Source organism: Sciurus vulgaris (genome assembly GCF_902686455.1).
Source record: "Sciurus vulgaris genome assembly, chromosome: 7".
Classification (NCBI taxonomy): domain Eukaryota; kingdom Metazoa; phylum Chordata; class Mammalia; order Rodentia; family Sciuridae; genus Sciurus; species Sciurus vulgaris.
Window position 1 is genome coordinate 144,012,370 of NC_136467.1, and position 13,066 is coordinate 144,025,435.

A 13,066-nucleotide genomic window follows, 5' to 3' on the forward strand; every position below is an offset into this window, starting at 1 on the left:
GGAAGCTTCCAACCTGACAGGAGTGTCCTTCCTCCCATTGTCGGTAGAGTGGGGTGTGAAAGACGTTTGAGGAGCATGCACGTGGCTGGGGAGCACCGCTGCTGATGCGTGCGTAGTTCAGAGCTTAGAGCTTGCAGGACTCGCCGTGGTGGTGTGTCCGTGGAACTTGGTCAGCATTGTCAGACTGGGGAGTCGGTTCGCCAGTGTCCTGTGCTCCATGCTCTGGCCCTGGTGCTAGTGGACCACCCTAAATTCAGAGCAGATCTTGTTCCAGCAAAACCAGAAAACTGAAATATCCAAATAAGATTTACCCCAGCACGTAGCACTGTTACCACTGTAGTACGTCCCTGTTCCAATGGGGAGTGAGTGGCTGGGCTCTGGGGGGATGCAAGGGGACTCCTCACTGGGCAGAGAAGAGCAGAACACTGGTCCCTCAGCCAGAGTTCACCATGCATAGTTCTTATCTTTTCCCTGTGTCTTTTCCTTGTATCTAAGTCCTCCCTTTTATTGTTGTTAATAAGAAGACCTTTTAACATTTTTTAGAGGATTTGCTGGTTGGGGGTGGGGCAGATAGCCTGCCTGAGAAGCTGGCACAACACACAGCGAGGGTGTTTTAGTCTCTGAGATCCATACTTCCTGGGTCTCTCCCAGCCATCTGTACATCTGCATCCTTGGCCTCGAATTCAGGTGTGTGTTTGGGTGTCATGAGTGTGTCGTGGATGTGTGTGTCCTTACTGGGTTTGTAACCTGAGTTCAGTGGACCCAGGCAGGCAGGCAGGCAGCCTCTCCGGGTAGGAACGCTCTGTCTTCGTGTTCCTTCCTCTCACACCGTAGTTACCATGACTACCTCCTTCCATTCAGTGCATCCGAAGTCATCACGAATGGGAGAAGAAACCAGTCTTGTCCTATGCTAATGATTATGTCCATCGCACAGTGGGCAAAGTGTTTTGTCGTGGTTATTAAAAAAACTATATTAGAAACACGTATTGGAAAACAGCAGTTTTCAGCTTCTGTACACAATAGTTCATTCGTTTAAATAGTTTTTGTATTTTCAGATATTGCATTTTCAGCAGGAAAATTACTTTCGTGTTTAGAGCTGATGTTAGTTATAATTATTAGCTGTATTTTTTGGCATAATAATTATTAAGAACACATGCATTGGCATTGCAGTTTGGAAGTATAATTTAATTGGCTGTCCTTAGCCATGAAATGTACATTGAACTTTTCCTCCCTTATCTTCTTTAGCATCCACTGACATCAGCAGCAGCTCTGATAAGGCAGACAGATAATGTTGCTGCTGCCGCCCCTGGCACTTGATAAAATGTGGCTTCGAAGAGCTGGCTGATAAGACTTTTTCTTGCATTTTGTACAATTTAGAATCTTGACCTGATAAAATCTGTAATTTAGAGAACATTGCTTCTCAAGGTTGGCTGCATGTTGGAATCACCTGGGAAACTTTTGAAAATGCTGATTTAATTGGTATGGGATGTAGCATCAGTGTCAAGATTTTTAGCCAGCTCTAGTACTAAGTGATCCAAATGTACAGCGCATTTTTATTCTGCTGGCTTAGGGTTGTATGAAGGGTTATCAAGCCAAGAGCTGGAGTAATAGGACTAAGGACATCTATCCTGGGTTAAGTTGCTTTGGCAGCTGTCTAAGGAGCTTTCTGACTTTGAGTTTGACTTCCATGAACTCTAAAACAGCATGAGGTTTGGGGAAGACTTGGGGAGGTCACTTTACTTTTTCACATAGGACAGGAGCACTCCACCAAAAGCCAGCGTCTTCGCCGTGTCCTCCAGGTTAGAGACCTCACTGGAGCTGCTTCCACTGTTAGAGCTGCAGTGTGAGCGAAGGCCTGCCAGTCCTCAGCTCCACCGATGAAGTGACACCAGGTGGTTGCTGTCTATGTGTGAATAATTAGATTTGTTACCGAGGGACAGGAAATAATGTAAAAACCTCAGTAGATGGTTCACTGTAGTGCATTCCTTGTGTGTCTGTCTGCATCTTACTGTTTTCCTGCTCAGTGTTGGTGTCCAGGGAATCTTTGTAGAAAAGCAGCTTTGTATTCTGAAAGCATAATGGCTCATGTCTACTTTTCTCTTTGAGCTAGTTCAGGTTTTTCTCAGGATCATGATGCAAACATGATTTGTGCAAAGAGTAGCTGATCTCTTCAGACAGCAGGCCATAAAAGTGCAGCAGGATGAGGCTTTGCACGTTCTGGATTTTAGTGCAACATGCTTTGTTCAGCATGTTCCTAGTCGCTGTGCTGGGACAGACATCGTTCATGTCCAGTTCACCACCAGCTCTGCCCTGCTTTTACCCTTCGGCACTCTGGGTCTTTTAAAAGCCTGCGAACCATTTTCTAGAAATTGATCATCCCCTCTAGCCTCCTAGATCTCTGGGATCTGCAGGCTGCCAACGCCCCTCCTGCACAGCTACCTGCCCTGGGACCCACATCTCTTTGTCCCTACCTTCCTCGCTGTGGGTTTGCTCAGTCACATGAAGTGCTCTCCAGCAGCTTCATCTCACTGATTGTTTGTCCTTCCTCCTGGAAAAATCCAAGCCTGGCAGTCCTTCTCCACTGCCTCATGCAGGTTGCTGAGCATTGTGGAATAAAGACACTGCTGTGCAGGCCGGAGCCACCAGAACTCCATGGACTCGCACGCTCGGAGACCCCGGTGCTGGTCCACGTGCTCTTCCTCGTCCTTAGCGTGGATCCCCGGTGCTGGTCCACGTGCTCGTCCTCGTCCTTAGTGTGGATCCCCGGTGCTGGTCCACGGTGCTTTTCCTTGTCCTTAGCATGAATCGCCGCCTTGGTTTCCCTGAGTTCATGGATCGCCACCTTGGTTTCCCTGAGTTCAGTACTCCTTTGTCTTTGTGGACACCTAGCTCTCTTCTCAGCACACCCAGGTGGTTGGCCGAGCTCCCTGCGATCCCGCTTTCCCCCCAGCAGGCTTTTCAGTCCACACACCTGCTTCCTCCCCGCTTCCCTGGCCCCAGAACAGCCTTGGGAGCTCCTGTCTGAAGCAGTCTCTGCTGGGCTCCTGCTGTGGTCCTGTGACTTCTCCAGAACCTTGCCCTCTGTGCCTCCACCTTTCCCAGTCTCCTTTCCTGGTTTCTGCCCTCGGGCGTGTGAACACCATGGGCAGCAGAACCCACCTGCAGCCTTCCCTCCACCGTGTTCCCTCTGCCCCCACTTCACTGTTGCTCAGCACTTTGAAAAAAAAAACGGTTCTGCTCTCTCTCTCTTCTTGCATACTGTTGGCCCCTCGCTTCCTCAGCCACTGCCCTCCAACCTCCCCAGACCCCCTTGCTTTCGGAGGCAAACCGAGTGTCCTCTCCAGTGTCGCATGTTTTGTCCTGCTGATTTTCATCATTTACTGGTCTGACATTGAAATCCTCTTTGGGCCCAGATCCTTCTGGTTCGCCCATTCCCTGCCATTCCTTTTATTCCTGTCTTGAGATTTCTTCCTGGCAAGTTGGGGCCCCCACATTGCACCAGTGATTATTGGCTGAAGAGCAGGCTGTGCCTCAGAGCCAGTGGTCAAAGCTCTTCAGATTAAAGCAGTCTGGTGCACCGTCCCTGCAGTGACCAATTCACTAGGTCTTCTAGAATCCTAGTTGTGATAGTTTCTAATAGTCTACATATGGAGGAGCCAGAATTTATTTAACTGTTTCTAAATATTTGTACATGAAACAAATATTCACTGAGCACTTTTGTATCCCAGGTGCTGCTGATCAGTTTTTCTCCCATCATAAAATGTGCTGTGGTGAATAGTGTTTGTTTTTCTCCTTTCATGGCTTCAGTATAAGTTTCCAAAAGGTGAATGACTAGTAAAGAGTAGAAGTGAATTTCAAAGATCTTGATACCTGCAGTCAGATCATTTCAGAGAAGAGTTGAATCTTGGCTTTCACCACCTCTGGCTTGAACCTAGCTGCCAGTGCTGTGAGAGCACGGCTCCAGATTCTTCGCCTAGGACCTGCTTCCTTCAGATCTGTGTATCCCGATGCTCTGACTTCCTAACACAGTTTCCTGCCTCTGCATTTTTTCTTCTTTCCAAAATTTGTTCTTATTAGTTATACACGACGGTAGAATATATTTTGACATAGTGTGCATACGTGGAGTATAACTTCCGTTCTTGTGCTTGTATATGATGTGGAGTTATATTGGTTGTGTACTCATGTATGCACGTAGGGAAGTTATGTCCTATTCATTCTACTATCTTTCCTATTCTTATTCCCCCTCCCTTCCCTTCATTCCCCTTTGTCTAATTAAAATTATTTCTGTTCCCATCCGCCCCATGCATATCAGGGAGAACATTTGGCCTTTGATTTTTGGGAATTGATTAATTTCACTTAGCATGATATTGCTCAGTTCCATCCATTTAACTGAAAATGCCATAAAATTTCATTCTTCTTTGTGGCTGAGTAATATTTCATTGAGTGTATATACCACATATTCTTTCTTTATTCTTTATTCATTCTTCTGTTGATGGGATCTGGATTGGTTCCGTAGCTTAGCTATTGTGAATTGAGCTGCTGTACACATGGATGTGGCTGTGTCACTGTAGTATGCTGATTTTAAGGCCTTTGGGTTTAAACCAAGGAGTGGGATAGCTGGGTCAAATGGTGATTCCATTCCAGGTTTTCTGAGGAATCTCCATACTGCTCTCCAGAGTGGTTGCACTAATTTGTAGTCCCACCAGCAATGTATGAGTGTACCTTTTTCCCCACATCCTTGCCAACATTTATTGTTACTCATATCCTTGATAATTGCCATTCTGACTGGAGCGAGATGATCTCAGTGTAGTTTTAATCTGCATTTCTGTAATTGCTAGAAATGTTCGACATTTTTTCATATATTTGTTGACTGATCGTATTTTTTCTTCTGTGAAGTGCCGTTTATTAATTGGGTTCTTTGATTTTTTTGGTGTTTTTTAATTTCTTTATATATCCTGGAGATTAATGCTCTGTCTGAGGTGCAGGTGGCGAAGATTTTCTCCCATTTGGTAGGCGCTCTCTTCACATTGTTGATTGTTTCCTTTGCTGTGAAGAAGCTTTTTAGTTGGATTCCATTCCATTTGTTGTTTCTTGATTTAACTTCTTGCGTGTTAGGAGTCTTGTGAAAGAAGTCGGTTCTGAAGTTGGTTCCTAAGCTGACATGATGAAGATTTAGGCCTATTTTATCTTCTGATAGCCCAAAGTGTCCAGTCTAATGCCTAGGTCCTTGACCTACTTCAAGTTGAGTTTTGTGCAGTCTGAGAGACAGGGGTTTAATTTCATTTTGCTACATATGAATTTCCAGTTTTCCAGCACCATTTGTTGAAGAGACTGTCTTTTCTCCATTGTATGTTTTTTGCGTCTGCGTTTCTGATCTCTGATGTTTCTTCCTTCACCTGAATGCCTGTTACCCTGCGAACGTAGTCATACTTGACGACACGTGTGAGATTTGCTGTTCCTTCTGAGGTCCTGTACTCAGGACTGCTTACCTGCAGGTGTCCTTAGGGCTGCCCCCTGGGGTTATTAGGTACATTCTGAACTGAATCAATCATGGGTTATAGGTAAATCCTTGATCTCCGGTGTTTGGTAACAGAAGTATTTCAGATACTGGAGTTTATTTAAAAATATCTGTATCAAATTTATAGGTTGATCATCCCTAAACTGAAAATCCAAAATCCAAAATATGAAATTTTTGAGCACCGAAGTTTGAGATTTTGGAGCATTTTGCATGTTTAGATCAGGGATACTGAACCTTTGGTATTCTCATGTTTCAGAAATTATACTGTAGTTTTTCATGTGATCTGTAAATTTAGAATTTAGGTTATGTAGTCGACATTTTAAAAATATTTTGAATAATATTTCCTTTTTATGTTGATATGTATTCACTGTGTGTAATGTAGTAATTAAAATACAAATGGTAAAATGAAAAGTATCTAGTAATGTTCTGCCCTCGGATATATCTTTATATTTTCGCCTTTTCCCTTATAGACCTCTCAGAATGTTCTTGGGTGTCTGTATGTGTCTCCCTGTCTGTACATAGGCACACATTCGTCTCTGGGGCACGTGTCTAGAATTAGCCCTTTTTAATATACTACACCTTGAGCATTTTCCCCTCAATGAGTAAATTTAAAAGTACTTACAGTGGCTAAATAATATTGCATTGTGTGGAAGTATTTATTTATTTTGCCACTCTTCTTTTTTAAATGTTTTCCCTTATATTTTTGTTATACAAGATACTACAGTAAACATTTAATTGGAAATTTCTGTATTGGACGGTCTGGAGATCAAGGCATCTGTGCCATCTGTTGAATAAGCTGTAGTTCAGGGAAGAAAGGTGTCCTGGAGTGGGAGGAGTGCCCGAGTGTCTGGAGGAGTGGGCGAGGGCAGGCTTCCCAGAGAGCAGAGGGCAGTGGGTGATGGCACAGGATTGACTCCTTTCTTTGTTTGGATTGGTTATTAGAATAATATTTGGGTAATACAATGAAGACTATCCTTCTCTATTCAACACTGAGGTTTCCCCCCAACACTAAAGATAGACATGACAGTCAAGTACATTTGGGACATTATGTAAGTCCCTCCCTTGCCCTATTGCTATTACAAATTTCAATACAGATTGAGCATCTCTAATCTGAAAATCCAGAATCTGCAGACATGATCCCACAGGAGGAAAATTCCACATTTGGCCTCATGTGATGAGGCACACTAAAAATATTGTGTAAAATGACCTCCAGCCTCTGTGTAAGGCATATGTGAAACAAGGGAATTTGGTGTGAAGAGTTAGGTTGCATCCCCAAGGTGTCTCATTATATATATGAAAACATTCCAAAATCTGGAAACATCTGAAGTCCCAAACACCTGGGGTCCTAAGCATTAGGACAAGGACTGCTTAACCTGTAACTTGTTTCTGAATATCGAAACATCTTTTCACTTTTCTTTTAGACCCTACTTGGCCGTGATTTCCTCAACTGTGAATAACCTCGTAGATGGTTAGGTCCATGTTCATTTGAGACATGACAGTAGTGCTGGTTTTCTGCTACCTTAGTCAAATTTGGACTTCAGGGCCATGCTGGCTTCTCACAGTGATTCAGATCGCCTTCCTGCATCATGTGTCCTGGAACATTTGAGAAGATGCTTTATTCTTTAGATGTGGCAGAATTTGGCAGTAAAACTTGTCTGGGCCTGGGACCTTGAAAAAAGCCAATTCTGTGTTACTGTATGTAATTTTCTCCCTATCATCCGTGGTGGTTACCCTGGTCAGGTTTTCTCTTCCTGAACCACTTTGGGTAATTGTATGTTTTTCTAGAATTTTTACTTGGTTCATCACATTCTTCAGATTCTGTAGCACAGAGCTGAACTTACGTCAGATGGCATTTTCAACTCTGGATGCTTTTTTTCAGCGTGATCGTAGTGTGCTGTCTTCCCTGAAGACAGGAGTCCCTGTGTGGAGCCTGTGGGCTGACTTGGTTGATTGAGTAGCGAAGAGTGCGCGTGATCTTCCTGTGGAAGAGCAGGTGCACGTGGTCACGAGTCCTGGACTCCGTTTAGCATCATGCCATTGTCGGCTGTTCAGTGCTGTTCAAAGTGCTCCCCAGTCAGCAGTGAGGTTGGGAACTCGAGGTGACGTGCCATGAGAGGAGGTAGGAGTTAGCTCTGTTCATGGTAGAAATAGTACAGTCACACACGCTGAGCTTTCTTCAGTCGGGTGGCTCCTCTTTCAGCAAGCAGAGGTGCCTTTACAGCTCATGAGGTTCTGCATCACGGCAGTTGACCTGAGTTTTCACATTTGTTCTTGTTTTGTTTTAGGGCTGTTTTGTTTATTTTTAATAGGCAAGGTTGGAAGGTAGGCCATGGGTAGGTTTGTTTTTGTCTTGTGTATGCACATAATATAGATACGCGTGTGCAGCAGGTTGGAATGCAGAAATACATTCCTTGGTTGTAGTGAAAAAACTCAATACATACTGCTTTAAATATCAGTAAGTTATCTTCTATGGACCAATTAAGAGCATATAATAAATGCCCATTTTCTCTATAATTTTGGAGGTTGTTTTAAAAACACATCAAATTTACCAGGAGAATTATGAAACACAGGTTAAATATAAATAGGACTTTTTGTAAAATTGATGGAAGCAAAAGCTTTTCATAATGGCTGTTAGAAGCTCTCTAATTGAAGATTGTGTTTACCTATTGAACTGGAGCTGTAGGTAAAAGCATTGCTGTAGATGCTTATTACAGTTAATGCAAGAGATGTTCAGAGTCAGTAGTTCAAATATATATACCACTGCTATTGAGACAAAAAGGTAACTTAATTGAAAATTTAAAAAACAAAGTCTAGTATTTTGTGAGCAAATGTAAACTGAGGTCATTTTGTAAGAATTCATGTTAAAGTACAGACAGGCAGTGGCTGTCTCAGTATACTGAAGAACAACTGTGCTTTTTCCCCCACTTTTTTATTGGTGCATTACAGTTGTACATTAACAACTATTCTTCAAGTATTTCTTAAGTCATGAGGTTTTGTTGCTTTGAGCCACAATTGATTCTATTAATAAAAAGTTGTTTTTGTTATATAATATCAAATTATATGTGTATAAAGTCTTGAAAGCAGTCATTACTACTGTGATGTATGATATATACACATACATTATTTATGATTCTTAAGTTTAGAAGAACTGCTGGCATAGAAATAATAGTACTTTGGCAGTAAAACTACATTTCAGTGTTCCTCAAGAACTATATGTTTAAATTATATGATTATTTACAGTTTGGATGTCTACAATGTACTTTGTGTGTTTCATTTTTTAAAAAGTCATCCTAGTTCTTTAGTTACTTATGGTCATATAGATTTCATTCATACCTTGGTATTTTTTTTCTTTGAAATAAAATTGCTGTTGAATGCTGGATTCAATTTCTACATTGTTTTTGCACTGATTATTTATATTTATTTTAAAATGGCCCATAAAACAAAAATTACAGGTCTGTTGGGTTGTTTTGATACAGGTATACACTGTGTAATATTTAAATTAGGTTAAACATCTGTCCCCTCAAACATTTATTATTTCTTTATGCTAAAATCTCAAGATCCTTAGTCTTTAGTTTTTCTTTTTCAGTGCAGGGGATGGGCTCCAGGGTCTCACACATGCCAAGCACACACTGTGCCATTGAGTACATTCCCAGCCCCCAGTTTTTGCATTTAATGTGTTTGGGCTTTTTCTAGGATTATTTTCAATTTCAGTTCATCATTTCAGGAAATAACTGCAGTGTGTAAATCAGAAAGGTTTTCCTGCTTCTGAAGGCTGTCTGTGCGCCTCTGCACTTGCATCCTGAATCAGATAGTTAGCAGGAAGCAATAGGGCATGCAAATAGGGATGTGTTTGTAAGGATAGAAAATTAGGTAGTTTTGACCCTTGCTGAGATACAATGTCTCTTATTTCAAGTGAGCTTTTTTCCCTTTATTCTGTGGCTCCCACTCCATCTTGTTTGGACCTACAGGCAGTGGAAGAAAGTTTGATCTGCAAATTGAAGTTGTGTGAATTTCTGGCCTTTCTGGCAAGGTGGAGGAGGAGGAGGATCAGAGTTGAGGGCCCATGGTGGAGTGCGTGCTTTTATTTACAGTGGGAAGCCACTTGGAGGTGCCATCTCTGGTGGCCTGTTGTGGTAGGTTCATCATTGGAGAACTGCCTGGGCCAACGTGTGCCAGAAGGCAGAGGCAGATTATCTACATGGATGAAGGAATAATTTGAAACATTTATCTAAGCCATTATTTCATGGACTGTCTTAAATGTTACATACTTATTGGTACTGTGTTGAGTACAAAATGGTGCCATGGGAATTTTGTACCTTTTATCATTGTAATAAGGGCTTAGACCAGTGTATTAAATTTGGAATTGGTTACTGTCATCATCAAATAGGATTAACTGTATAAAATTCAAATTAGTTGTTATCCAAATAGATCTTGGTCATATTTATAAAATCCAGTTGTGCCCAGAGCTTCCTCATCCACTCTCTTGATTATTACTTTTATCCCCGGCAGTGCTGGTGATCAAACCTAGAGCCTTGTGCGTGCTGGGCAAGCACTCTGCCACTGAGCCACCTCTGCAGTTTTCTCCCCTTCCAGTCCTGAGGCAGCACTCCCCTCGCTCATTTCTGTTACTGTAATGAATGCCTGAAACTGGGTACTCTATAAAGAAAAGAGGGTTAGTTAGCTTATGGTTTTGAAGTGTAAACATCCAAGTATTGTGGTACCAGCTCTGGCAAGGATCCTCTTGACTGCATCACCTCATGGTGGATGAATTGCATGAAAGTGGGAGAAATCACCTGGCAAGACAGGAAGCGAAAGGGCTGGGGAGGGACCTGTCTTGTTCTTCTATATCAACTGTCTTGCAAAACAATCTCAGGGTGCCATTAAAACTGCCTTAATCCTTTCTGAGGGTAATGTACCTGTGGTTGCCAACTTTCCATTACTGTGGCAAAATTCCCGAGAATAACGACTTGAAGATTTCTTTTGGCTGTGATTTCAGAGGTTTCAGTCCATGCTCAACTGGCTTTATTAGAGGCTTGGGGCAGAAGTGGCGGTGGGGGTGGAGATGCTTACTCATGGCAGCCAGGAAGCAGAGAGGGAAAGACTGAGGAAGGGACTCCTCCGAGTGTACTCTTCCAGGGCACACCCCAGTGAAGCACCTCCTCCAGCGAGATCCAGACGCCTGTATTTCACACCACCTCCCACTAGGGCGTCAGTGGGAATCCTTCAGGGGATTGATTGATGAGTTCAGAGCCTTCGTGATCCAGTTATTTCTCCAGATCCCCGCTCTGAACATTGCAGCACAGGGGACCAACTCTTCAGCATCTGAGTTTGAAGGGACTTATACATGTCCACACCACGACAGTCCACAGTCCCTCTTGACCTGAGTACCCTATCCCCATCTTCAGTGAGCCCTGCTCCTGAGAGATTCCAGCACCTCTTAACACTGCCACAGCGAAGGCCAAGTTTCCTGTGCACGTTCCTGAGGGGCCATACTCCGACCACACCTGAACCACAGGGCTACCTCTGAACATGGCCTAGTCTCATTTCTAACCTGGATGGCCTTTGTTATTTCTTTTAAAATGTCCTTATTGGGCACTTCATATGGAAGGGAAGCATTATTTTTAGATACTTTAGTTAGGCAGCAAAGCATTTTTTACCTATAGTTGATTACTCAAAGGGCACTAATTATTTGCGTTATGGAAACATTAATAGGAAGTAGCCCTCCTGAGAAATGATTAAAATTATAAATACAAATTTAAAGGGGAATATGCCCTACAGTTTATGGATGTTTATTTCATAAATAAATTCGTTTAACAAATACATATTATGTGTCTGGTATTGCGTGTAAGTAATATGTTTGTTTTACTGTATTCTTCATTTGCAGTGGTTAATTGATCCATAAAATTTTATTTTTTTCCCCTCAGACAAAATTGAAGAAGCACAAAAAGAACTTAATGGGGCAGAAGTTTCAAAAAAAGGTAAGTTAAAACCGGCCCTTTGAAGACTTTACTCTCGTGGAGATGTCCATATGATATCTTAAAATTGCAGCCTTACTCAGTTGGTCAGTGTAAACATCACAAACTTAGAAATGTCTTTAAAACAAGGGGTACCTACTGTCCCATGAACTTTGCTCTATGATAGTGCACATGTGCCCTACACATATATTCTAGAGCCGATGTCATACTTTGCTGCCTTGGCTGGTGGGAATATTTGAGATACTATATGTGTGTGCATGTGTGCACTTAGGTGGTAACACACATGTGTGTTCTTGTGACAGCATGTCAGTGCATGTGTGTTTTCGGGTGATAACCGTATTTTTTTGCCAGGCAAGGGAAGAATATTCAATAAATTGTAGTAAATTTCTTTGGGGGATAGCATGCATCTTTAACAAAAATGTCAGTTATTTCAATTGATGATGATAACCTATAGTTAAGTAAGAAAAATAAAATTGTAATGTAGCATGTAAAGTATGATCCAATTTTTAAAAATTCAGATATATGCCTGCATGTGTGTGTATGCATGTGGGTAAGAACACATCTTTATGTTTATGGGATCAGACAGTTGGAACCGATTTATACATGTATTATTTACAGGGAGGGAGAAAAGGCAAGGGAAGATAGCTATGTTGTCTTATTTCACTGGTTTTATAAGAGACACACTGTTGAACTAAATATCAGATCTTGAAAGGCAGAATTGCTTTTTTTGATAAAAAGCGTATTATTTTTCCAGGTAATAGTAAAAACATACATGGGGTGCAGAACATGTGGGGTGTAGTGAAGAGTGTTTCTGCCTTGTTAGTGCGTAAGATCCATTATGTTCTTTTAATCTTGTGGGGAAGTAAAGTTTTCATTATAGTAATTGTATTTCATAAGTTATTATTGTATTTGGTGAAATACCTTGACAGTAATTTGGATAAATAGGGTGCCATCGGAAAGCCTTTTCTTTTCAAAAATCCATGGCTGACTGGATGTCCGTAGGGAAGAGGATTCTTTGCGATTCCAGTTCCCCCTTTGGGGACAGTCTGGGCCTCCAGGGTGGGGCCTGGCCCTGTCACGTGAGCACCAGGTGCCGCAGGTCCAGGTGCCGCCCTTCTCACCGCCCTTTCCTTGGAACTCAGGCCGGTCCAGGTGGAATCTGACCCTTAAGGACGTTGTTGCGGCAGGGCCAGGCTAGCCAGAGTGGAGCCACTGCTGTCACCCTCAGGTCCCTCCAGGAGGCTGTCTGGCCACCACGTTGCCACAGCCACGAGGCTTCCTTTTCAGATGGCCCTTGTCCAGTCAGCCTTCCTCACCTCCAGTCACGGTTCAGAGCTGCTCCGAGTACAAACGGACATGAGCTTGTCTGTCCTTCCCTCCTTCCTTTCTGCTCCTGTGGCAAAAAGTTTTCACAAAGTGAACTAAATGATGGGAAGGAGGAAACAGAAGAAGGTTCTAGAAAAATAAATTGGATAATGCCATTCTGAATAATTGAGTGGGTGACCATTGGCAAGCCACCTTAGCAGGGCCCAGGATGAATACCAAGTGAGCTTTGTTCTGTGCGGCTCTCTGC

General features: G+C 42.6%; 1 protein-coding gene across 7 annotated transcripts in view; it reads left to right on the top strand.

Annotated features, from left to right (window-relative positions):
* The window catches only part of HIVEP1 (HIVEP zinc finger 1), a 134,413-nt gene that overhangs the window by 59,019 nt on the left and 62,328 nt on the right, over positions 1–13,066 (top strand). For 6 of the 7 annotated variants that reach the window (XM_079147899.1, XM_079147897.1, XM_079147898.1 and 3 more), the window contains one exon: positions 11,443–11,496. In XM_079147899.1, the coding sequence (XP_079004025.1) occupies positions 11,443–11,496 (54 nt within the window). Of the gene's footprint in view, positions 1–11,442; positions 11,497–13,066 lie in introns of those variants that run through there. The other variant, XM_079147901.1, reaches the window with a different exon arrangement.